A 27,916-nucleotide genomic window follows, 5' to 3' on the forward strand; every position below is an offset into this window, starting at 1 on the left:
TGGATATGGTCTGGTGGGTTTTGATGAAACCCTCCTCATCAGCTGTCTTTTTCAGTATATAGGCTATACGCATATTGAAAGTTGTACATGCAAGCATTTCTCCAAAATGAGGACATTATACTTGCTTCCACATTTAAACAAGTATCAGGACGATACTCACTGGGAGGTATTAGAAATGGTCATATTCCACATGTATTTTTAAACACAAATAGGTACTAAAATGAGATACGGTTAAGTATGAAAATGGGGGACCCTGATGGAAACAAGACAAACGTCTTTCTCAGGTCTGCATCCCCTTAACAATTGTATGTATTGAGCCGTACTGTATTGTACCCATTCTGCAATCTGTTAAATAAAGTTTTCATTCATTCATTCATTCATTCCGTGTTCACTATTGAGCATCCAGTCATGGCCCATGTTCACTCTCTCTCCACCAGCTGAGCCTGGGCGGTTTTCATTCAAGAGACCCTAGAAAAGAACAAACACAAGGCTGGGGCCACCTAGTGGCTTGTCTAAACATAACACCACCCCTATCAGCTTCCCCTCTACTTCAGTTACATTTAAACCCTATAAGGTAGGGCTTCCTAACCTGTTGTCACAGCTGACCGCACATTTGAGGCTGGGAAATCCCCTTTCACCCCGATATTTAATTATGCCCCCTTCCATATATAATGCTTATTATGAAACTTAAGCTGAATGCATGTCAGTAGCTCCTGAGGAAAAAGCTCTAGGCGGTACTTTTTTTTAACGTCAAAACTAGTGACCATTATTATTATTAGTCATTTTTGTTTCATTTTCAAGGCACCTCATTTGCATATCAGGGGACCACACACGTCATACGGTTGGGAATGCCTGCTGCTATAAGGAAAGTATGCAAAATCATACTCAATTTATAACTTTCATACTTTCCGTGTTGGCAGTGTTTGCAATAATCCGCCTCCTGGCTTTATTGGCTGGTTTCTGCAGCCAAAGCCACTATAGCGTACATCGTATATATAGACCACCTGTCTTTTTGCAACACAGTAATCCAGTAGAGATGTCATTTATCTAGATCTAGATTATTGCAATGTGCTCAGATACCGACTGGCTCATGCTGCAGATTATTTCGCAACGCTTTGTGCCAACGTGAGTGACCCCAACTGTAGGTAGTCATTCTTTACAGCAGAAGAGGACATAATTATACTCGCGTCTCTCGTCATGTAGCCGGGGACACTTCAGTACGGTAAAACACAAGATAAGCTAATTCCTTCATTGATCCCCTTGGGGAAATTCGGGTGTCATAGCAGCATGGGGGAGGGGGGGGGGTACAGGTATGGGCAGGGTAATAGTAGAAAGTCAAAAATATAGGCAATACAATTGTATCTAAATATAAAAAAATATGAGAGAAAAAATTATAAATAGAAATAAACAATCTAATTAAGAATATGAGCAAGTAAACAGTGTAATCAAAGATGCAGATGAGGGTCTGTATGTCCCATCAGTTATATTATACGTTACAATAAATCTGGCCAAGAAAGAATTAGAATCTGAATACATACTATGAGTAAAGTAAAGTAAAATAAACAGTATACACAGCTGCAGTGTACCCCAACTGGCATGATAATATACGTCATATATACATAATTTTATGGTTGTGTCATGATTGTTTTTATAAATTTTTTCATCCACTTTTTCTCCTCTTTTTCAAAATGTCTCCCATCCCAATTACCCGCTGTGCCAATTCTCCCCTCCCCTGTCTTGAACGTTGCTTGCATATGCCCCCCACTGGCCGGTTGTAGGGAGGATAGAAGCATTGCATCACGTGTCCCCTCCGATACACGAGGAGGCAGCCTGTCACATCTTTTCACCTGCCAGCGCGGACTCTCATTGGCGAGGTGTAACGTGTGGGAGGCTCACACTACCCCCGCAATTTCCTGTCTCTGCTGTGCAGGCGTCCCCAACCGACCTGTAGGAGTCGCTGTCCACAACGTCCAGATTACCACCCATCGACATCCACCCGCTAACTCTGCCAATTGAGTTAGTATGACGACTGGCCCAAGCCGGAGGCAACACCGACAGCCGGATTTGAACCCGGTGTCTCTTGCGTTGGTGACGAGCGCAATGTCCGCTGCGCCACCCATCCGCCCTGTGTCGTGATTGTTTTTTTTTACTTTATTGTAGTTATATGACTTTGTGTGTGTACTGTATTTTATATTTCTTTTAGTATTTCTGTTTTTGTATTGTACAGCACTTTGGTACAACTTCGGTTGATTTTAAATGTGCTATATAAATAAAGTTGACCTTGACCTTGACGTAAAGCTCCCGTAGACCTTTTCAGTGGAATTGCGTTCGCTAGGGGGAAACGAGCTCTGCGCCCCAAATTTTATTCCCCGTCAGTTATTGATATCGGCAAACCTCGGCAGGAGACGAAACGCGAGGAGCGTCGCTCGTGACTCCGCCTACCGTGCCGACGGATATCATCATCGCTAAGGCGAGCCCGGGAGGTCAAAGGCCACCGAAGGTGCGGCTGCCATCTCTAATCACTCTTTCTGTGCCTCTGTGTGAGGATCGAGAGCCGCTCCTTTCATACAGAAGGTTAACCCTTTCACGACCACACTACAGACGGTTAACCCTTTCACTACCACTCTACAGACGGTGTGGTGTGGTGGTAGTGAAGGGGTTAACCTTCTGTAGTGTGGTTGTGAAAGGGTTAACCCGTTTGTCGTGGGGCAGGGAAAGGGTTAACATTCTGTAGCGTCGCAGTGAACGGGTTAACCATTTGCTAGTGTGGCAGTGAAAGGGTTAAACGACGGGCGGCTCATGCGTCGTCATTGATTTGTTTTGTTCGCCCATCGGCTGCTTTGGCTTTTTTTCTTTTTTTTTTCTTTCCTTTTTTTCTCGTCGACTGTTGCTACCGGCGAATAGAGAGGGAGGGGGAGGACAACACGCGTGCGTTGTTTGTGTGATGCATAAACAAGAGGTCGGGTGAGAGAGGGGACAGGGGCGGCCGGGGGAAGGGGTCGGAGTGTGGGGGAGGGGGGGGGGGGGGGGGGAGTCTATACCAATCAGCATCCTCCTCCACTCAGCCATGCAAATGAGGCTGTTGGGTATCGGTCGCACTCTCCTGCTTCCTTAAGTGAGTGGCTCCGGGAAGCGACCGGCGTCGGCGGGTCAGATGAATCTTATCCTCTTAAATGCTAATGACATTTCTCCATTCTCTTCATTAGCACTGCGCCATTATCAGTAATTTGTACCACCCCCCCCCCCCCCCCCACCACTCCCCCAACACTCCCCACCTCCATCCAGCTCTCTTAATGAATACTAACCATTGAGCAGTCTGAGATGGGAAGATGGGCAGTAACTGAAAGAGAGAGAGAGAGAGGAGAAAGGGCCTCGCCGTGTGCTCTCTGGGGGGAAATTGCTCCTAGGTTGTGTACATGAAGAGGTGGAAGATCAAAAGAGGTTTAATTCGACACCCGCGTGCCGTGCGATGAACTGACTCCCGCCGCCCGAGTAATTGGATACTCATTTAAATATCACCGTCGGCGGACGGGAGGGTTTTTTGGCGCCGTTATCGCCGTGCTCCACAAGTGTCGTGCATTAGCCCCCGCGCCTGCCCGTCTGCCGCACACGCACCCCACCCTACTGCCACCTTTCTCATTCTCTGGGAAGCCCTCTCTCTTCTCCCTCCCCTGTGCACGCCCAACAATCAATATCGCCCCCCTTGGAGTGTGCCCATGTTGAAGGCACATGAATAAACAAATCCAGGTTGTATAAAAGCACGTAATTAAATGATTCTTTTGAAAAAAAAAAAAACTTCAGTTGGAGGAAATGGGCTTTCCATTCATAGGGACAAGGAGCCTTGCCTTTCTGTTGATTCTCATTACACACACACACACAAAATAATGTCCCCCCCCCCCCCCCCACACCGCCTCTCCTCAGTAAAAACAAGGCTGTAACGCAAATGTTAATAGACTGTTGGCCAGGGCAGCGGTGGTAATATGCAAAAGCGGAAGACACTCAGCGGTATGAAAGCAGCATATGTTTTGGGCTTGGCCGTTAGAAGTGCCTTTTCTGCACAGCGAAGTAGGTAAGAGGGAAGGTAGAGGAGGGGGAGGGACAAGTACATGACCGGAACACACCCCTTTCGTTCATTCAAGATCATCTTATTCCTGGGCTACAATCCTCTCCCGGCGTCAATGTCAATTCAAATTAAATAATGTATTGTAGGGCTGCTTCATTATGGCAAAAATCATAATCACCATTATTCTGATTGATATTGAAATCGATTCGAGAGCATCATATGCCTTTTTTGCACTTTTCTTTTTTTGGGACAAATTAGATTAGATTCAAATTTATCGTCATTATACAGTACGAGGAAAATAAGTTTGGCATCCAACCAAAGTGCAAATGTAGCAGTAAAGTGCAACAGCAATAGCAGACTTAAAATGAATAGGTACAGTATATTACCGCTAATTTGCCACAACTGGAGAGATGCCGGGCCTTGCGTCGTGCACGCGCCGCCATCTTGGTCAGTGTTGCCTTGTGGTGCAGCCAAGTCCGACTCCTCGAGACCAAAGAGTTTCCAGACGACTGGATTTATTTTCTTTCTTTCATCTTACAAGTTACCAAAGCCATTAAAAAAAATTATAATAATAATAATAATAACTGGAGAAACGCGGCCGTGGCTCCCTCGTCCCTCTCAAGAGAAGCTGAAATTACTCTTTGTGTTTGGGGGCGCGGGCGGGGCGCGGGGGGGGGGGGGGCGGAGAGCACAGCGCACCGCTGTGAAGGAAGGGTGCACTGCATTGACAACACAAGATAAGATGAGAGCAAAACACGCCGTGCGGCACTATGATCGTTTTTATCTCGATCATCGTGCTTTCGCGATCACGGTGGGAGATGAAATGGCAAATTGAAATTGGAACACGATTATTAACGGCCCGGCCCTGACTGTGTGTCGTAGTATTAAATGAAAAAGACACCGACCACACACTAATGATGAACCAGACATATGACTGTTTCTTACCGACATACGATCAACTCCATCACTCTGGATGCTGAATGATCTATTGGCACGGGGCGCGGGACAACTGATTTGTTCTCCAGACGCTGGCGCAGGTCAGGGTAGTAGCAGTGAGAACATTATCAGCGGATCACTAATTTAAAGATCTGCACTCTCGGTGTCGCCTGACGACCCGTCATCATTATGTACAACACTCATCTCTTATTGTTGATTGGAGGACGTGCCGCTGAAAAAGACAGCAGAGCAGTTGAATAGTGTTTTTTTATAATGTCACTCGCCTGGCTCACACACAACACACACACGTGCACGCGCGCACACACAACACACACAACACACCTGTATATGGCCATCTGGAGGAAAGGCTTTGTCTGCTGTTGTGACCTCTGTTTGGATTCATATTGCTCCGTGTTTATTATTCTTTTCTACCTCGTTCGCTCTCTCTCTCTCTCCCTCCCTCTCTCTCTCTCATTCGCGCCGTGTGTTCAGCTGATTAGCTCAGGCTCGTTGTATCACATCAGCTACTTGTCCTCGGCAGAAAGCCGCTTCGTGACCATTTACAGTCATTTGGAGTGCTTAGATGTGTGTGTGTGTGTGTGTGTGTGTGTGTGTGTGTGTGTGTGTGTGTGTGTGTGTGTGTGTGTGTGTGTGTGTGTGTGTGTGTGTGTGTGTGTGTGTGTGTGTGTGTGTGTGTGTGTGTGTGTGTGTGTGTGTGTGTGTGTGTGTGTGTGTGTGTGTGTGTGTGTGTGTGTGTGTGTGTGTGTGTGTGTGTGTGTGTGTGTGTGAACGTTGGTGCTCGTTTGTGAGCATGTGGCCCTGACGAGAGAGAAATAATAGAATGAAGCGCACCTGAATGACACTAATCAACTCAGTGTTGATTCCCAGCTGGCAAGGGTTGACCTACACACACACACACACACACACACACACACACACACACACACACACACACCCAATGAATGCTCTTCTATTTGAGAGAAAAGGGTAAATTATAAACCAATTTATTTCTGTTCTCTTCCCTTCCAGGTGACAGACATCGCCGATGCCATGATTCTGAAGCAGCTGTTCGAGACCCTGTTCAGGACCGGTGTGGTGGTGGTCGCCACGTCCAACAGGCCCCCCGAGGGTACGCGGCACCAGGGTTGGGGTAGTAACAAGAGTTACAGTAATTAAATAGATTTAAAACATCTATTTATTTTTATCCACTTTTTCTCCTTATTTTAAATTTTTCTCCCATCCCAATTTCGTGTTTCCAATTCTCCCCTCCCCTGTCTTGAACGTTGCTCGCATATGCCCCCCATTGGTCGGTTGTAGGGAGGATAGAAGCCTTGCATCACGTGTCCCCTCCGGTACACGAGGAGGCAGCCTGTCGCATCTTTTCGCCTGCCAGCGCGGACTCTCATTGGCGAGGTGTAACGTGTGGGAGGCTCACACTACCCCCGCCATTTCCTGTCTCTGCTGTGCAGGCGTCCCCAACCGACCTGTAGGAGTCGCTGTTGACTGGAGAGGATAAACTGCATCCTTTTTCCTCAGATTAGCTGCACCTTTAATTTCAGAACAAATAACACATATATTTAATCTCTCTTTTTTAACGGATATAGTCCCTAATGCATGGAAAATGGCCCATGTAACCAACCCCCTTGCATAAAGGGGGAGATGGATGTGACCTAAATAACCAATCGAGTCATCCTGGAATCATTGGTAAATATCTTAAAGCATTTCTCTCAAAATATTCTCTATTAAGCCCACGTCTAGCAAAGAACCGCGTTGCAATCTGATGAAAAATGGCGGAGAAATGTACATTATAAAAAAGTAACTAGGCGGCTAAGTGGCGCAGTGGGCAAGGCGCTCGCCACTAATGCAGGAGATGCTGGGTTCAAGCCCAGCTCTCGGCATTGCTACCAGCTTGGCTGGTCGTTCATACTAACACAATTGGCAGTGTTAGGGGTGGGAAGCTGGTGGGTGGGGATCGGACGTTGTGGACAGCGACTCCTACAGGTCGGTTGGTGCGCCTGCGCAGCAGAATCAGGAAGTGACGGGGGCGGCGTGTCCCTCCCACGCAGACCCTCGCCGCTGAGAGATCGCGCTGTGCAGGTGAAAAGATGCGACGGCTGCTTCCTCGAGTACCGGAGGGGACACGTGATGCAAGGCTTCGTCCACATTGCAGCCGGCTTGTGAGAGGCATGGCCTAACAGCGTTCGAGACAGGGGAGGGTAGAATTGGACAATACGAAATTGGGATGGGAGAAAAATAGAAAATGGGAGAAAAAGTAGATAGAAAAAAAAAAAAAAAGTAACTGTACTTTTCGATCATTCACGTTTTTTGCTGCCCTGTCAGGGGAATGAAAAAAAATGAAAATGTATATTCTCCTTTGTTTCATCACAATTTACTCAAGCCTAGTAACAGACACAATATTTCTGACACATACATTCCATGAGATCCATAGATGTCCCTAGATAACAAGAACATGCAAATGGACCTTGTAGAAGTGGAGCAATCTTCCATTTACTTAGGTATGTATTTGTAGGCGGGTTTTCAGAAAATAGGGCTAGGGCTTAACAGGTTAAGAGGTTAAAATGTAAATAATAATAGAGCTAAGAACCAAAAAGCATAGGAATACAAGCACTGGTATGAAAAATAAGATAACGGCTCAAAGTCACACTCCCCAGGGGGCAGGAGAACCACTCGGATCCAGTTGAAGTAGAGCGGCCTGACCCCTATTAATCGATTAGTCGACTAATCGGTCGAAAGGAGCCGTAGTCGACTGGCCAACCTCTTAGTCGAATAAAAAAATATATATATTTATTTAATTTTTTTTTATCATTCTTTCCAAAAGAAAAGAGGCCCAGAAGCGTGGCTAACGCTAATGGCACGCATACCAGAGGCTAACTGCCTACGAAAACAGGCACAGAGGCACTGAAAGAGGATTTCACCCATCTAATGAACACACTAGACTAGACAATATCAAGATGTATCAGTGGACCAATTGCATGCTTTTGCAGAGGACAAGAAGCCTTCAGTCGACTCCTTCAGACATTAAGCACCCCCACAGCCCAAATGGAATGATAAAAAATAAAAAATAAAATTTAAAAAATGTACAAATATTATAATTTTTTTAATTAATTTTTTTTTACCAATAGTCGACTAACGGCACATTTTGGCCAATCCTAGTCGACCATCCAAATCCTTAGTCGGGGACAGCCCTATGGTTAGATACCGTAGGTGAACTGAGGACGGCGTGGAGCAGATCCATCGCGCCTCAGATCCAGATCCAGTTGGAGGCAGAACAGCCGCTGCAGTCGAAGCTGGAGGCCACATCGAGGACGGGCGCAGGGAGGATCACACCACCTCGACAGGCCCAACGGGGGCAGGACCAGGGCTGGCTGTATATTGTTTAATTCTTTTATTGTTTTATTGTGGATCCCCATTAGTCTACACCAAAGTGAGACTACTCTTCATGGGGTCCAAACATTTAAAATACAAACACAAAAAAAAAGTTAAATAAAAATATAAAACCACAAACATTGAAGTACTCGCAAGAAAACATCACAACAAACAAAACGAGTGAATCAAAGCTCACTCAATATTCATAAGTCAGATATCACAATTCTCCAACCATAAAATACATATTCCATAATCAGTCCGTAAGAACAAAACAGATACAAATCGTTTATATGATTTGAACTCATAATATAGCATAACTTTTCTCAAGTCACCGATCACCTTTATATTTCCATACTAATTTCCATAATAAGTCAATGACCAAAATGTATCTCGTTATTTTTTAAACATAAATGTGCTCCTTACCATAGTTATATTTCTCGGTATACTATTCCAATAAGCAACTGCTCTATACATTACCGTCTTTTTCAGAGCATTTGTTTTAGGTAGAGGTAGAGTAAAGCATGAATCTAACGCTTGCCTTGTGGTATATCCATGTCTCATATTAGTTGGGTACAGTTGTGAGTGCAAACCCTCCGGTTTCCCAGTATTCCAGATATGAAACAAAAAAGTTACCAGGCTACATGCCATCCTCTGTTCCACTGTCATCCAGGTCAGCGCGGCATGCATCCCTCCAACACTACTCCTCACAGGGCAGCTATATAGGCTGTGTACCTGTATATCAACACACTCATATACACTCGAGACATCCACTCACAGGGAGACAGGGACAGGGGTTAGAAAAGCTCCCATGTCCGTAATAGGCAGACATAAATACATGTAATATAAACACATATACATGCATACATAGTAGCATTAGTATCTAAAGTGTATAAGAAACATTTTAATTAAAGTAATGATAGAACTAAGAACAAAGAAGCATAGGAATACGAGCGCTGGTATACAAGATGGAATACAAGATGATGGCTCAAGGCCACTCCCCCCAGCGGGCAGGAGAACTACTCGGATCCTGTTGAAGTAGAGCGGGCATGGTTACGCGCTGTAGGTCAGACTGAGGACATCGATGAGGGCATCAATAAAGGAATATCTTATCTTATCTCAAGTGCAACCCATTACAGCATGGGCGAGCACAGTCGTTTCGAGCTACACAAGACCCTGTGAGCTCGGCTCGTGCCTTTTTTAAAGCGACTGATCACGAGAAATGGCGACGAATCGTTTTATCAAACCCCCGAGCGACGGCGACAAAGCGGTGCACTCCTTCTAAAACTCTCTCTTTGTCGACTTGGCACATTTCTTGTTCCCCCCCCCCCCCCCCCCCCCGGACACTTTGATGTTACATCGAGTGCTAAGCGAGCGAGGTGAAGGGCGGCGGGAACGAGGAGGAGAGAGAGAGACCAAGGAAGGGAGGAGAGAGAGAGACCAAGGAAGGGAGGAGAGAGAGAGACCAAGGAAGGGAGGAGAGAGAGAGACCAAGGAAGGGAGGAGCGAGAGAGACCAAGGAAGGGAGGAGAGAGAGACCAAGGAAGGGATGAGAGGGAGAGACCAAGGAAGGGACGAGAGAGACCAAGGAAGGGAGGAGCGAGAGAGACCAAGGAAGGGATGAGAGGGAGAGACCAAGGAAGGGAGGAGCGAGAGACCAAGGAAGGGAGGAGCGAGAGAGACCAGGGAAGGGAGGAGAGAGAGAGACCAAGGAAGGGAGGAGAGAGAGAGACCAAGGAAGGGAGGAGAGGGAGACCAAGGAAGGGAGGAGAGAGAGACCAAGGAAGGGAGGAGAGGGAGACCAAGGAAGGGAGGAGAGAGAGAGACCAAGGAAGGGAGGAGCGAGAGACCAAGGAAGGGAGGAGAGAGAGAGACCAAGGAAGGGAGGAGAGGGAGACCAAGGAAGGGAGGAGAGAGAGACCAAGGAAGGGAGGAGCGAGAGAGACCAGGGAAGGGAGGAGAGAGAGAGACCAAGGAAGGGAGGAGCGAGAGACCAAGGAAGGGAGGAGAGAGAGAGACCATGGAAGGGAGGAGAGAGAGACCATGGAAGGGAGGAGAGGGAGACCAAGGAAGGGAGGAGAGAGGGAGACCAAGGACGGGAGGAGAGAGAGAGACGAAGGAATGGAGGAGAGAGAGACCAGGGAAGGGAGGAGAGAGAGACCAAGGAAGGGAGGAGAGAGAGACCAAGGAAGGGAGGAGAGAGAGACCAAGGAAGGGAGGAGAGAGATGGACCAAGGAAGGGAGGAGAGAGAGAGACCAAGGAAGGGATGAGAGGGAGGGACCAAGGAAGGGAGGAGAGAGATAGACCAGGGAAGGGAGGAGAGAGAGAGACCAAGGAAGGGAGGAGAGAGAGACCAAGGAAGGGAGGAGAGAGAGACCAAGGAAGGGAGGAGAGAGAGAGACCAAGGAAGGGAGGAGAGAGAGAGACCAAGGAAGGGAGGAGAGAGAAACCAAGGAAGGGAGGAGAGAGAGAGACCAAGGAAGGGAGGAGAGGGAGAGACCAAGGAAGGGAGGAGAGAGAAACCAAGGAAGGGAGGAGAGAGAGAGACCAAGGAAGGGAGGAGAGAGAGAGACCAAGGAAGGGAGGAGAGAGAAACCAAGGAAGGGAGGAGAGAGAGAGACCAGGGGAGGGAGAAGAGGGAGAGACCAAGGAAGGGAGGAGCGAGAGAGACCAAGGAAGGGAGGAGAGAGAGAGACCAAGGAAGGGAGGAGATAGAGAGACCAAGGAAGGGAGGAGAGAGAGAGACCAAGGAAGGGAGGAGAGAGAAACCAAGGAAGGGAGGAGAGAGAGAGACCAGGGAAGGGAGGAGAGAGAAGAGACCAAGGAAGGGAGGAGAGAGAGAGACCAAGGAAGGGAGGAGAGAGAGAGACCAAGGAAGGGAGGAGCGAGAGAGACCAAGGAAGGGATGAGAGGGAGAGACCAAGGAAGGGAGGAGAGAGAGAGACCAAGGAAGGGAGAAGAGGGAGAGACCAAGGAAGGGAGGAGAGAGAGAGACCAAGGAAGGGAGGAGAGAGAGAGACCAAGGAAGGGAGGAGAGAGAGAGACCAAGGAAGGGAGGAGAGGGAGAGACCAAGGAAGGGAGGAGAGAGAGACCAAGGAAGGGAGGAGAGCTAACAGGATGATGATGATCTCTTGTTACTTCGCCCCCTCTCTCCTCCTCCTCCTCTCGTGTGTGTGGGGTGGAGGGGGGCCTTGTCGAAATCCCGCGGTTGACTCAAGTGGGCTCAGACTTGATGGCAGTAAGATGGCTCTCGTATAGACAAAGACGCGCTTCTCTGACATTTGCTCACTGTTCGGAACAATGCGGCAGACGACGCAAACTTGATAGAGAGGCTGTTTGGTTTTAATTAGACGGCTAATGGAGCACTATAGAAGACACGACTGGACATGAAAGGCACACATATTCCATCTTTATTGATGGGGGGAGGGGGGCGGGGGGGGGGGGGGGTGGCACTGGTATCAAAAGGCCCTGAAGTGGGTTATGCGGTTACAAAGGGGAAGTTTAAGATATGTTGTATACACCTCTGCGGTTTTTTCTTATTTTTCTAGAGCTAAAGTAGATGTTTTGTTGTTTTAAATGGTCCACATTGCTGTTAATGGAGCTTGAGGAAATTGAAGGGGAATCAGGGGGATTAATAGCTGGTTTGAGATCAGTGGTGAGTGGGAGTGCAGTACACCCTGTGGCCTGGGGGAGAAACACACAACACACACACACCTCACAGTTTATCAGATGTTAATATTTGGGAAATTATCAGATACCAATTAGCCTCATATCCTATACTAGTATCAGGAGTGATGCATCCTTGATGATAATGATATGCACGATATAGCTATGGTCCCTGTATCATATGTTGTACTTGCGCATGCTGTATGTCATAGTATTGACTCAATCCATCATCTAGTAATAGAATAATGTCAGCAAAATTATGGAACACTATGTGCTAGATCCACAAAGAATGGATTGCACGGAGCAAGTTGCTCCCTTACTTACAATTCATTATGAATTGAAAATGGGGGACCCTGATGTAAACAAGACGAAAGTCTTTCTCTGGTCTGCATCCCCTTAACAATTGTGTGTATTGAGCCGTACTGTATTGTACCCATTCTGCAATCTGTTAATAAAATGTTCATTCAATCAATCACTGTGCGTGCAGATTGATTGATTGAATGAACGTTTTATTAACAGATTAACAGAACACATTTGAACGATGCACTTCGCGACCGTTTTGTGAGTGGATTAAAAGCCCAAGACGTGCAAAGGAGACTGTTATCGCGGCAAGCGCTGACGTTCAAGGATGCATGTGAGACTGCATTAGCAATGGAAATGGCATCACTCAATGCACAAGAATTTTCAAGCAAGCTGAAAGAGACGGGAAATGTAAACAGTGTGCGGGAAAATGAAAAAAAGCACACCGTACACAAAAGAGCTGGAGACCAAAAGAAGATGGTGACCAGAAGGAGTTTAAGCCTTGCTACAGATGTGTGGGTAAGCAGCATTCACATTTACAGGCATGTAAATTCAAGGATGAAAAGTGCCACAATTGTTCGAACGTGGGACATATTGCACGGATGTGTAGAAATAGATGCATTATGTACAACAGGAGGCTGGGGAAAGCGATACAGATGAAGAGCTTTCTGTGTACACAGTGTACACTGCTGCTAACAAAACACATGGCATTCACATCCCTGTTACAGTTGAAGGCAGGGTGGGTGGATATGTTACTGGACACAGGAGCTCAAGCAACTCTAGTGTCAGAGACTGTTTACAGAAAGTCGTTAGCTCATCTAACCCTGAGTAAATGCAACACAAAACTGTTCACTTTTACGGGAGGAGAGAGAATCTCCACGCTGGGAGAAGTGACAGTGAATGTAGAATATGAGCAGCAGCAGACAGACAAGTTGCCCCTGGTGATTGTTAAGGGAGACAGACCAGCGCTGCTAGGTTGTGACTGGCTGAAGATACTCCGGCTGAACTGGAGAGAAATATTCACGGCGAGAGCAAGCAGTGACAGTGATGGAGACATGGAGGCAGTGTTACAGAAACACAAGGCTGTGTTTGAGGAAGGCCCCAGCACAATCCGTGAGTTCAAAGCCTCTATCAGAGTAAAGCCAGAAGCCCAGCCCATCCTACCCTGGCTGCTCTGAGAATGCAGCGGTGGGCACTGATACAAATTGAACTCGGGCATTTGAAAGATAATATATGTATATATATATATAAATGTGCGAATTGGCTATAATAAGGTAATTTATAAGCCTCCTATTCTATAATTCTATAATAATATTTCAAATTGCATTGGTCCGGATGGTAGAATTCAGTACTGTATCTACAGAACCTTCTGTTTAATCATCTTCCCTTTATTAATTTCCTTAGATTTTTTTTGTACACATGATCTCAAGAAGGTACTGAACGAGATCAGTGGCAGTTTTTTATGTCTGGTCATTATTAGCATGGTGTTATTCATTGTCAAAGATGCAAAGAAAAATCATAATTCATATTCTCCTTTGTTTCATCACAATTTAAGCAAGCCTAGTAATAGACACAATATTTCTGACACTGTGAATACATTCCCTGAGGTCCATAGATGTACCTAGATACCAAGAATATGCAAATGGGTTGTAGAAGTGGAGCAATATTCCATTTACCTAGGTATATATTTTAGGCGGATTTTCACCACGGGTGGAACAGGTTAACTCCTCTTGGTGGTATGACTTTGACTATACAGAATGTTATTAACTGTGTCATCAGAGCACCTTTTTCAGATTCTTCCCCTGGAGGGGGGGGGGGGGGGGGCTTCTCTGTATTTCCTCAAAATCTGAGCTGCCAGTGTGATGCAACTAATCCTGCTAACCTACCATATTGATATTGCCAAGCTCATGATGTCATCCGTGGCATGTTAACTGCTGTGAATCTCTTAGTTATAACAAGATTGTGTGAGCTAAGAAGTGTTGTGTTTGGGTGAAACATAGTTTTTGGTGAACCGTTTAGGTGGAAAAAGAGAAAGATGTGGAGGAAGACGTGAGGGGGGGGGGGGTGGGGCTTCATAGATCCTTACATTCTCAATGAGGCCAAAGGTGTGTGGATGCTGCTACAGTAAGCCATTTTGAGTTTATCGAACATTTTGGGTGGAAAAACCATACAAAACAATCTTTTAATTCAATATACAACATGTTTAAAGTGTTACAAACACGTGTGGAGTGGATCTTTAACTTAAACAACTCTCGTTTTGTGTGTTTGAGAGTGTGCATACATGTGCGTGTGTCTGTACACACACACACACACACACAAACACACACACGCATACATGTGCTCGCTTGTATCTGTGTGTGTGTGAGTTTGTATCTCTTTATCCGTCTATCAGGGGATACTACTTCAGATGTAATTTGTTCCAGCCGAGCTAATTGAATCCTCCATTCAGAGTGCCGCCGTGGACATTGTCCGGTCTGAAAAGGCGACGGTCCTTTCTGCCACCACCATTGTTTGGGAATGTAATAAATTTCACGTCGCCGCTGCCCGGTAGAGAAATCCATTTTTCCCTCCCCCGGCCCCCGGCTCCTTTTGTCCCTTCCCCCCCGTCCATCCCCTCCGCTCATCAATAGCCACTTTATCTGCCAATCCATGGTGCGAGAGTGACATTATCAGGGGAGGGTTAAACAGTTGCGCTGCTAATACAAGCTATCTCCTTCCCTTTCAGATCTGTATAAAAACGGACTTCAGAGGGACGCCTTCCTGCCTTTCATCAACGTGCTAACGGTAGAGACAAAGTCACGCCCGCCCCCCCCCCTTCTCCCTGTGTTCATTTATTAATTTGTTTATTGCGAGCACGTGCACACACACACATACACCACCACCGCCCGTCTGTTTCTATAGCTCTTTTCCAATTTGCTCTCTCGCGGTTTGATGTGTCCTCCTACCTGGGTGTCTCGCACGGTGTCACAAAGCTGTCTTTGATCATACCTGGGCACGGTGAGAGAATCAGAGGGAGAAAGGGATAAAGAGAGCGAGCGAGCGAGCGCAGGTAATGCGAGGGAGAGAGAGACGGACGCGAGAGTGGAGTGACTGAACCAGCCTGCTTGCATTTCAAAGTGAGCGGGGGAAAGTGAGGAGGTGAGGAGCGGAGCAGAGGCTAGCGATGCTGGCGAAAAAAACTACTTTGCAATTTAATAGCGTCATTGTTAGCAGGTAGGACCATTATCCCGCCTGAAGCCCAGATAATTATAGAGGTGTTTGGAATGACAATGATCATAAATAATTGCAGAATAATATTCATCAGGCATTTTGCAGGTGATGAGGAAAGCATTCTTGCATCTTTTATAGGTATTTTAAGGTCTAAATAGAGGAGGCAAACAATATCTAACCGAAGTAGAGCCAGTTGTAAACAGAGCCCCGTTCCCTACACACACACACACACACACACACACACACACACACACACACACACACACACACACACACACACACACACACACACACACACACACACTAGGGGTGTGCGTCTCTCCCTTATAAGACAATCCGGTACGTATGTAGATACACAGGCTACGATACGATTCAGAGAGGAGGATACATTTTTGGTGAGATACGATGCAATCTGACACTTGCGCACATTCATTCAGTTTGTCAGTCATCGGGAGTAAATTAGTTTGAACGTGGCCACCAGTGACGCCACCGGGGACGTTGAATCCTTATGTTGTGTTAACTACAGCTCTGTGAAATTATTTAAAAAAAAAAACTAGCATCACCTTGTCTTATAGGGACTGCTACCATATCATTTCTTTGAGCTGTAATTAAGCTATGTAGAGTATTATAAAAACTGTTTTATTCTTATTCTACCTCTTGTTTCCTTGGTGTATATCTCTTGTTTCCTTGGTGTATACCTCTTGTTTCCTTGGTGTATCTTTGGTGTATGCCTCTTGTTTCCTTGGTGTATACCTCTTGTTTCCTTGGTGGACTTGTTTCCTTGGTGTATACCTCTTGTTTCCTTGGTGTATACCTCTTGTTTCCTTGGTGTATACCTCTTGTTTCCTTGCTGTATGCCTCTTGTTTCCTTGGTGTATACCTCTTGTTTCCTTGGTGGACTTGTTTCCTTGGTGGACTTGTTTCCTTGGTGTATGTCTCTTGTTTCCTTGGTGTATGCCTCTTGTTTCCTTGGCTTATGCCTCTTGTTTCCTTGGTGTATGCCTCTTGTTTCCTTGGTGTATGCCTATTGTTTCCTTGGTGTATGCCTCTTGTTTCCTTGGTGTATGCCTCTTGTTTCCTTGGTGTATATCTCTTGTTTCCTTAGTGTATATCTCTTGTTTCCTTGGTGTATGTCTCTTGTTTCCTTGGTGTATATCGTTAGGTTATGACTATAACCAAGTTCTGTTAATTAGGGGTGACGCTCGGCATCACTCATGCACTGTCCTCGCACGTGCACACGCACTGAATAAAATTCCACAAATACACCTTTAATACCAGTATTCGTCTGACCACACCCCTCGTTAGCTTACCTTCATAAGCAGGTGTGTGGTCACCTGCTCTCCTTCCCAAGCTTTCACCACAAGGTGAGGTCAAGGGCTGCAGCGGCGTCGGATGCCGAGCGTCACCCCTAATTAACAGAACTTGGTTATAGTCATAGCACATAGGGAGGCCGAGCGGAGCCACCGGCCGACAAATACACCCCGCTGAAAGCCCCCCACGACCATCAGAACAGGGAGGGCCGAGCCCCCCCGACCCCCCCTAATGGAGGGCACCCCCCCTATTAGAGGTTTCCCGGAAGGGCGACGGACCCGACCGTGCGAAGAGGCACTCAAGCAACTCAACGCACAGGGTGAGCAGCCGTGGCCTGACCCCACGACTACACACACGCACAACCCGCATGCCACCCGGGAACGAACGGAGGGAACAACCTCGTTACTGCCCCCAGAAACACGGGGTCAAGGGCAAACCCAACCCCGTGGCAAGGCCGTAGCAGCGGAGCGCGAAGGAAGGCCCAGACCCACCAAAGGGACTGGACCCCCTGGAACGGGGGCCCGGAGAAGTCCATGATGCCAGCATCAAGACCCCACCAGGTGGGCACTTAGTGACCCCGCCCCCCACATCGCCAGCGTATTCGGACAAAGGCCCCTCAGCCGAGCGGGCCCTGTCCCCCCAATAGTACACCGCCTGGCACACTGACCCTGCAGAACAGGCAGACAGCATGGCCGTAAGCACACAAAAAAGGTTAACCAACGGAAGCAGGCAGCGCACCGGGGAAAACCAGGCAACAGGCTGTTAACCCGAGCCTGGAGACTGCGGACGAGACAGGCGCCAGAGGGGACAGCTGAACACAGCCGCCCCGGCGGAAGGGGCGCATGCTGGCGTTGTTGCATGACCAAGCCTCCATTTAAAAACCCCCACCCAGAGGGGTTGAGGCAGAGAAGGCTGACACAATTGGCAGACGTCATGAACGTGCAGGGGCACCCTCAACCGGTTTAACCCGGGAGTTGACACTGCTCCAACACACCAGAGAACCAACCACCTAGTCGTTACCCTATGCGGTGGTTGGTCCCATAACCCCTCAGGAAAAAAACTCCAACATACCTGCGGCACTGCCGCAGTACCCGTGTTCCAGTTTCCAACAGGGTTATCCCGGGCCTACGGGTCAACAAAAACATTACTTCGGACCGGGCCCGGTGATACGGGGAGCACAGGGTCCCCTGAGGAGGTCAAAGACCACTCCAACAGGCCCCTCTTCGCCATGCGTAAGAGAAGAGCGCAAGAATGGAAAACCAGCCCCAACACCCCGTACTTGGTATTCCCAGGAGGTCACCCAACCAAGTACTAACCAAGACCAACCTGCGTGGCGGCCGAGATCCGACGAGATCGGGCGTGTACAGGCTGGCACGGCCGTAAGCCATTACGACAGTGTAGAATACAATGCACCCAACAAGGGCTCCATAGCGCTTAACCCTGTGACACCCGGACCGACCTAGCATTTTTCCCCCTGAAAAAAGCCCAAGTCCCTCAGGGTACCAGAACAGCAGATCTGCATCCCCGGCTGACGGGTTTAACTGATCCGGACCAGCGTGACCAGAACCAGTCCCGTGCCCTAACTACGCCGACATGCCAACTCCAGGAGAAAGGGCAGATATGCGTGTTGATCTTAAACATGAAAAGAAGGCACCACCCAGACGTTCGGTGCGAACCGCGCCCGGTGGCCCACCCCCAGGGCGTGAGACCCTTCTACATATGTCCTTCTACATATGTCCAGATCCATTCCGTTATCATCCCCTGATATGAACGAGAACCCGTCGACAACCACACAGGTCGTCGGAAGAGGAAAACCCCCATCCCAATTGCTTTATAAAAACGCTGTTTTAACCCCAAGCAACCAAGGCGCGCCAGTCAGTTGCTTAATGTCCAGCAGAACATCCCGAGCTAGCACTATGTGTGCGTCGGGCATATCCACATCAATAATAGGCTATGTAGACCATCTTATTGAATCCCCAAGGCGCCCAGGGGAACGACAAGAGGGGCGGGATGCAACCAACTCCATGAATGAATGAATGAAAACTTTATTTAACAGATTGCAGAATGGGTACAACACAGTACGGCTCAATACATACAATTGTTAAGGGGATGCAGACCTGAGAAAGACGTTAGTCTTGTTTCCATCAGGGTCCCCCATTTCCAATTCATATAGATTCATCCAACTCTTTATAATAATAAAGAAGAAGCATCAACCGTATAAACCCAACTGCACAGCTGGGAGTAAAAAACTGTTTATTTTTTCCATCCAGTCACTCCTTTTGTCAGAGAGTACAGACCGAACTTTCCCAGAAGCCTTCCCACATGAGTCGTAGTTATGAAAAAGACATGCCAACTGTGAGTCACGTGACCAACTGACTCAAGTTTACACATAAATCGAGCGTAGCAGACCCGCAAGCCCTACGCTCTAACTCGACACCTTAACACCACAACCTTACGTAAAGGTCTTAACTCACGGAAGCCGTCGCCATAGCAACATTGCTATGACGGGGGGAAACCCTGTACACGGCTCCTGTTTGTAATAGGAGTCACGTCAGGACAACCCTCCCCCCCCCCCCCCCCCCTCCCTGCCAAGACGTTCGAACGACTTGGCCCTGACTGGCTCAGCAGAATGAGAAAAAATCTCCTAAACCAACCAAGTGGAAAGGAGGGGTTTATTCGACACCCCCTCACAAAAAACCCTTTTTCCCTACACACACAATAACAACTGTAGTATTTTGAAACCTTCGGTAGAAAGCCAATGTATAGCGTAAGCTAATACAATGCCCGCTACCCACAAATGTGAACAGGATTTATAACAAAACAAGTCGTATGTGTGTGAATCCTACACCCGCTTTCTATGTCATACATAGCAACGCTCACAGAGAGTAACGGCCAGGCCGTGGAACGTGTGTGTACGAGTATTACTGCAACTAACACAACAGCGTTGTGGGACACATTTACTTTGTTCAAGCAATGGAAATACCACCAGTTTCTACCTGCATGTGGAGCGTCAGGCTAATAGAACCTCCTACGACTGAGTGTATGCTTGCAGACCTTGCCTAATCTCGTAACACAACATGACTCATCCCTCAATGTAATAGTGCAGATTCACATTTACGCAACCCCATCATATGATTTGTTGAAGAATCACACAGTTTGTTTGGCCAATAATACAGTTCCCCTTATATCGGGGAACTCTTTATTTCCACGGCACAAAAACATAATCATGAGGGGCCGGGGAGGGTGTAGAGGAGAGGGGACACAGAGGGAATAGTCACTTTTAGCGGCGTCTGCCACCTCGCGCCGCTCGAGTCTTGCCACCCCGAGGAGCCCCGGAGGGACGGTAGGTAACTGTCTGCTGGTCTCGACGTTCCCTACCGTCTCCTCCGGTCGTGGATGGGCCGGCGGTAGCAGAAGCGCCGTCTCTTCTCCTGGCCTTCTTGGAGGGGCCAGCAGCGGCGGCGGAGGCAGTGGTAGGCACGGCGGAGGGAGCTCGACGTCGTGGAAGCCTTCTGACTCCACCGGCAAGGACGGGAGGCGGAAAATGGGGTTGGAGAACGGATCTCTCCTCTGCCATCTCTCTGCACGTTGAGGTCATCAGCTGCAGGGCCTTCCCGAACAGTCCAGCATCGGAGAGGCTGGCCGTCAGAAGAGGGGTTCTCTTCTTCTCCGGCACTCGAGCCTGCTCCAGCCAAAGGTGGTGCTGGGTCAGGGTGGCCAGGGCGCGCGTCTTCCCCGAGGCTATGGCCAGCACCTGGGTAAGATGCAGGACAGTTCCTGCCGCCTGGGTGATCTGATTGCATTTTACCTCGGTCAGATCCATGCCGCCCGTCAATATCCCCGATACAAATCTAGCCAGGTGGGCGATGTTAGAAGCCGCCGCCAGCGATTGTGTACCAGCGATAAATGACTCGTCACCCCAATATGCCAATCGCCTAGCCGATCTTCCATGGAGAACCGGCTTGCATAATGGTTCCCACACCATATCCGGACAGAGGAGAGCGGCCATCGGCTTATCAAGCCGTGGCACGCCCTCTCTCATACCTTTGACCAACCCCGACACCCGCGTAACTGGTACGTAGGCGGGGGTAAGTCCCATGATGTTAGAAACCGCCTGACCCTGACGAACATAGGCCCCCATTGAGGGGAAAAATGGGTAGACAACATCCACCCCTCTCACCGGGCGACGCTGCCAGAGATGACCTATGAGATCGTCGGGGACAGGAGCAGGCAATGGCAGCGGCAGCGGCACGCTGTTTGCAGCGGCAGCTACCGCCATGAGCTCTGGAAACAAAGCCCGCAGTTCCCCCTGCTGACCTTCCTCCACCGAACCTGCATCCCTCACATGCAGCAGGCTTCGACCCATTGAGGAGCCACAGTCTGATGTGGCTGATAGCACGGCATCCTGCTGATGAGGCCGAGGTGGTTCCTCGACATCCTCGAACAAGGCGTCCCAAGGAGCCATTTCTCCCCCCTCCGGTGTTTCCTGGATAGGAGGGATACTCGCCTCCACAGGACCTTCAAACAAGAATCCGTCCGACTCTTCCATGAAATCCTCAGTTTCCATCGGACATGCAGAGCCCGACGCATCCTCGCTGGTCTCCAGCAATTCCCCAAACCCAGGCCGTTCGCGCCTGCATGCCACCATCTTGCGACGTGAACGGGCAGACGCGGAAAGTTTGCGTCGCAAATCCTCCGGACCCAAAACAACCGACCGCTCAACAACGGACGATTCCCTGGAACCAGAGGAACCAGAGTCGAGATCATGCCATCGCCGGAGCGACGGCACCGATGCCTCGGCTCCTCGGAGAGGCAAACTACCCATCGGCTGCCTCCTGGGCTGGGTCGGCAACCACGAAAGTGGCAGCAGCCCCGCACCAAAACGCACAACGGAGGCGGGAATGGAGAACCGCTGGTGAAGAATGGGTCTACTCTCCGAAGAAGACATTATGACTTAGCTTTTTCCTTTGAACAGTTATGAGAGAAGAAAAAACTAAGCACAATGTAAACTCGTCACAACTCTTTTCAACTAACAACACGTCAAGTGGGGTACTACCGAGGCACTTCCTTGTGGTGAAAGCGAGAAGGAGGAGAGCAGGTGACCACACACCTGCTTATGAAGGTAAGCTAACGAGGGGTGTGGTCAGACGAATACTGGTATTAAAGGTACATTTGTGGAATTTTATTCAGTGCGCGTGCACGTGCGAGGACAGTGCATGAGTGATGCCGAGCGGATCCCCTAATGATACAGAACTGTTGTTTCCTTGGTGTACACCTCTGGTTTCCTTGGTGTATACCTCTTGTTTCCTTGGTGTACACCTCTTGTTTACTTGGTGTATACCTCTTGTTTCCTTGGTGTATGCCTCTTGTTTCCTTGGTGTATGCCTCTTGTTTCCTTGGTGTATGCCTCTTGTTTCCTTGGTGTATGCCTCTTGTTTCCTTGGTGTACACCTCTTGTTTCCTTGGTGTATACCTCTTGTTTCCTTGGTGTATGCCTCTTGTTTCCTTGGTGTATACCTCTTGTTTCCTTGGTGTATGCCTCTTGTTTCCTTGGTGTATGTTTCCTTGGTGTATGCCTCTTGTTTCCTTGGTGTATGCCTCTTGTTTCCTTGGTGTATACCTCTTGTTTCCTTGGTGTATATTTCTTGTTTCCTTGGTGTATGTCTCTTGTTACCTTGGTATATACCTCTTGTTACCTTGGTGTATACCTCTGGTTTCCTTGGTGTATATATCTTGTTTCCTTGGTGTATACTTCTTGTTGCTTTGGTATATACCTCTTGTTTCCTTGGTGTATGCATCTTGTTTCCTTGGTGTATATATCTTGTTTCCTTGGTGTATGCCTCTTGTTTCCTTGGTGTATGTCTCTTGTTTCCTTGGTGTATGTCTCTTGTTTCCTTGGTGTATACATCTTGTTTCCTTGGTGTATGCCTCTTGTTTCCTTGGTGTATGCCTCTTGTTTCCTTGGTGTATGTCTCTTGTTTCCTTGGTGTATACATCTTGTTTCCTTGGTGTATGCCTCTTGTTTCCTTGGTGTATACCTCTTGTTTCCTTGGTGTATACCTCTTGTTTCCTTGGTGTATACCTCTTGTTTCCTTGGTGTATGCCTCTTGTTTCCTTGGTGTATACCTCTTGTTTCCTTGGTGTATACCTCTTGTTTCCTTGGTGTATACCTCTTGTTTCCTTGGTGTATACCTCTTGTTTCCTTGGTGTATGCCTCTTGTTTCCTTGGTGTATACCTCTTGTTTCCTTGGTGTATACTTCTTGTTGCTTTGGTATATACCTAACACAGGACTGTATTGGAGTCCGTGCTCCGAACCCCAGTCCCAGTTTACCATTGGTCCACGACCCTGTGTCCCAACGGTCCCCCATTCTTCTAGCTAGCAGCACCATACAGATGTTACAGGGAGGCACCGGTCGTGGCTCCAGCTGTTGCGATCGTCGGAAGCCCATTAGAAGGTACTGTGTGCCGCTCTGTTGCTGAAGTTGAGATATTTTCAGTTCTATCGGCACAAAGAATAACGCGCTGAGCCCTCGTGTTGCATTCAAAAATGTCCCGCGGTCGGATGTTTTGACTTCCTAATAGGAAAGATGCAACGGAAAGGCCTCTCGACTAGGAATTGCAAGTAGGAAACTCCAGCATGAGTTTTCCAAGATGTAGTTATCTGATGTCGTATCAATATGGCGTCGTACACACGTAAACAACACTGCTTTTAACATGTTTGTAATCCTTACACTACACGATTACGCTCGATTCTCGACATAAAAGTACCCGTGTTATCATTCGATTCCCATACTTTCTCTACATATTACTGGTGGTCGGAAACCAGCCACGCAAACGTGAGCGTCTCGCAGGTGTCTCGCCCTCGGAACGCGCCGAGGTCCCAACTGTGCATTTTCCGACTTTTTGACTTTGAATGGAGCGCGTGAAAGTGCCTCCTCTCTCCATCGACAAGAGAACAGGAAAAAGAAGCCGGCACTCTTAAAGCCAGGTCCCCATGAGACACGCGGCCTCAAGGTTTGAGTTTCAACACAGAGATTGAGGGTCGCCGTGGCCCTGCTGTATCATCAAACACACATTTAGGTGTGCATGACACACACACACACACACACACACACACACACACACACACACACACACACACACACACACACACACTAATCTACCCTGCACTACTGTGGAGGCCTTAAAGTCACCCTTACTCAACCACCCTGAAATTACCCCCCCCCTCACACCACCATCCTCGTCCCCTCTAATCCACCCTCATCAGGGCCCTGAATGCCTCTCGTTCCTTTCTGCTCCTCGCTGCCTCCTCTCTTTTCAGGGTCCCATGTTCTCCTTTGTGAGGCCATCTGGTATTTGGGGCTGGGGAGTTTTGGGTGTGCGCACGGTACACCCTCTATAGGGGTTTGTTCTGTGACGTTAGGGACGTCGCGGAAGGGTCACCCCACTAACTAGCTGACCCTTAATAGATTGAATTAAAGCTTGCATGGAAGACCACTAGCATGGGCTCTCCCGCGGACCCGTGTGTGTGTGTGTGCGTGCGTGTGTGTGTGTGTGTGTGTGTGTGTGTGTGTGTGTGCACATGCGCGCGCGTGCAGTGGATGAGGGAATGAATGAACGTCTTAAAAAGTGAAAATAAGGCTCTGACCTCTCCTCCCTGTCACCTGAATTGGAGTGTAAGGGGTTAATCCATCCCCTCCGTCCCCAGAGTTGATGTCTTTATTTGTCCATTGACTTCTGATTAGCTCTGCCCCCCCCCCCACGTCCCCCAACCGACCTGCCACAGCCCACCCTCCACCTCACCTCAATACTACCACCCCAATACTACCACCCCAATACTACCACCCCAATACTACCACCCCAGATCCCAACGAGACCTCTGGCTTCAACAAAACACATACATGTCGGCTACTTAGATTGGTACGGTTACATTGGTTCAAATGACAGGTTGTTGAAACAATGTTAAACAGATGCTTGGCAAACTATGTATCATTATAGTTGAAGATGCTATAGATCACATTTGTATGTAGAGTAATCATTTAAAAAAGAAAATAATAATAATAATATATCCACCACAGAGCTTTTAGAATGGTGTGGAATAAAAGTATTGCTTTTCCCCCACAAACAATTATTGAAAAATGTATTTATCATTGAAAACATTTTGGCAGGTCCAAAATGAATGTTGTCGTTTACATGTTGCAGGCATGTATCCCCTCCCTACTTCTCATTTCCCCATGTGGAATGCACCCAATTGGATAAATGACATGCTGGTGCTCTAGTACGACATCTAGGGGCTGAATGTTATCTATAGCATCTTTAATTAGTTATTGTTTTTAGTTATAGTGCTAGTGACGGACAATATCAAGCTACCCCAGCACAGGCGTAAGGGAAAAATATCCCAGCACAGACGTAAGGGAACAATACCCCAGCACAGACGTACTGTAAGGGAACAATACCCCAGCACAGACGTACTGTAAGGGAACAATACCCCAGCACAGACGTACTGTAAGGGAACAATACCCCAGCACAGACGTACTGTAAGGGAACAATACCCCAGCACAGACGTACTGTAAGGGAACAATACCCCAGCACAGACGTAAGGGAACAATACCCCAGCACAGACGTACTGTAAGGGAACAATACCCCAGCACAGACGTACTGTAAGGGAACAATATCCCAGCACAGATGTAAGGGAACAATACCCCAGCACAGACGTACTGTAAGGGAACAATACCCCAGCACAGACGTACTGTAAGGGAACAATATCCCAGCACAGATGTAAGGGAACAATACCCCAGCACAGGCGTAAGGGAACAATACCCCAGCACAGATGTAAGGGAACAATACCCCAGCACAGACGTAAGGGAACAATACCCCAGCACAGACGTACTGTAAGGGAACAATACCCCAGCACAGATGTAAGGGAACAATACCCCAGCACAGACGTAAGGGAACAATACCCCAGCACAGACGTACTGTAAGGGAACAATACCCCAGCACAGACGTACTGTAAGGGAACAATACCCCAGCACAGACGTACTGTAAGGGAACAATACCCCAGCACAGATGTAAGGGAACAATACCCCAGCACAGACGTAAGGGAACAATACCCCAGCACAGACGTAAGGGAACAATACCCCAGCACAGACGTAAGGGAACAATACCCCAGCACAGACATGAGGGTTATGTTTTAATTCGTTTTTTTATTTAATTGCTGATCTAATTACATACAATTATGTAAATAAATGACTAATTGACCACAGGAAAAAAGGTACATAATACTTATTTACTTTTATATTTACATATATTAGATATTCAAAAAACATTTAAGTTTTCCTGCTGGGGATGGAACCCTAACTTTATGTCTTAACTATAACCGTTAAGCAAAGGTTAAAACTAACCTTAACTCTTAACTATAATCATAGTGAGATAGCGGCGAGAGCACTCGCCTGTGACTGCAATGCTTGTTGTTCAACTCCTGGTTGTGGCATTTGTTTTGGACTCACAATACATACATATATTAGAGGAGAAGTTACACGCGCTTCAACCAAACCACATCAAAAGGAAATGTAGGCCTGTGACCTAGTGTCCAGTGTTCTCCAGGAGAGACCTCAGGGCTTTAGTCCCAGCAAAGTAGAACACACAAATGAAAGACGATAAACTTTTTTTACAACTAACGTTTGGACGCATCTTGATCAGAGTCAATCAGTGTGGGGAGACAAATCATTCACTTAAACACCCATCATTAGGGACTCAAACTGCATAGGCTGTAAACATGAGGAGGGTTGATAGGCTGCACCTAGGCAGGGTTCACAATTAACCAATAATGGAAACAGCTGTTATATACCTACATATACCTACATATTCACGACCTTCCATCATTATCTTCCATACCCTCCCATAAGGAGGGACTCGCACCATATAGGTTGGAAGAATGAGGAGGTCAGTATAGGCTGCATATCAGAATCAGAATCAGAAAGGTCTTTACAGGGGGGCAGGTGGCGCACAGAGATTACGTTCGTCACCAACACCGGGAGACACTGGATTCGCCTGTTCGAATCCAGCTCCCGGCGTTGCTATCAGCTTGGCTGGCCTCTCACACTGATACAATTGGCTGTATCAGAGGGTGGGAAAGCTGAAGGGCGTTGTGGACAGCGACCCCTACAGTTCGGTCGGGACGCCTGCTCAGCAAGGGTTGGAACTAAGGAGAGATAGTGTGGCCTCCCACACGCTACACTCTCCCCGGTGAGAACCTGCGCGGCCAGGTTGGCCTGCCGGCAGGCTGCACATGCGTCGGGGGAAAGCATGTGACAGTCTCCGGTCTCCCGGACCAACAGTAGGGGAAAGTACGCAACAACCAGGAAGGGTGGGATGGGAGAAAAATCGGGAAAAAGAGGGGAAGAAAGATAATATATATAAAAAAAAAAAAAAAAAAAAAGGTCTTTACTGCCAAGTAGTTTACACATACAGGGAATTTCATTTGGTCGTTTGGTGCGACATTAACGGACAGACAATTACGGTGGAATAAGAACAAGATAAGGTAGAGTAAAATTAAATGGAATATAAACTAAATTAAATGTCAGGCAGGGTTCTCAATTAACTAATAATGGAAAAGAAGAAAATAGAATAACAATAGATAAATTCAAATGTATTACATCAGTAACTATATACAATAAACTATATCGAATAATCATATTAATATATCGGTAATGACAATAATAAAGAACTTGTATCAAAACAACCATTAGGCATTGGCTTTAGTGAAGACGCACCCTGCGTCTAGGGTTAGTTGTAAATAAAGTCTGTCCTGGAGGTAAATATATTACTTATGGCTATAACATAGCGTACATTATGTACTTTTTTCCCCTGTGGTCAAGTACTTTATTTGCGCTTTCTGATGAGGCCGCGTTGCCATCTGACATGGTAGCATGTCACCACATGTGACCACTCTCCAGGCATTGGGGCACAGTAAGGCACAGCGGCGGTACACAGTGTCATTCACAAACATACAACAATTTGGTCGCGGATGTCCAGATTTGGTGC

The 27,916-nt window shown here is 47.7% G+C and overlaps 1 protein-coding gene across 1 annotated transcript in view; it reads left to right on the plus strand.

The window, feature by feature from the left end:
- Window positions 1-27,916, plus strand: part of afg1lb (AFG1 like ATPase b) — a gene marked incomplete at its 5' end in the record, with an annotated part of 97,013 nt that overhangs the window by 40,141 nt on the left and 28,956 nt on the right. The window contains 2 exons of the mRNA XM_084314282.1: window positions 6,029-6,128; window positions 15,077-15,135. Coding sequence (XP_084170408.1) covers window positions 6,029-6,128; window positions 15,077-15,135 — 159 coding nt within the window. The remainder of the gene's footprint in view (window positions 1-6,028; window positions 6,129-15,076; window positions 15,136-27,916) is intronic.

The sequence above is a fragment of the Notolepis coatsorum genome (genome assembly GCF_963971535.1).
Source record: "Notolepis coatsorum genome assembly, chromosome: 5".
Lineage (NCBI taxonomy): Eukaryota > Metazoa > Chordata > Actinopteri > Aulopiformes > Paralepididae > Notolepis > Notolepis coatsorum.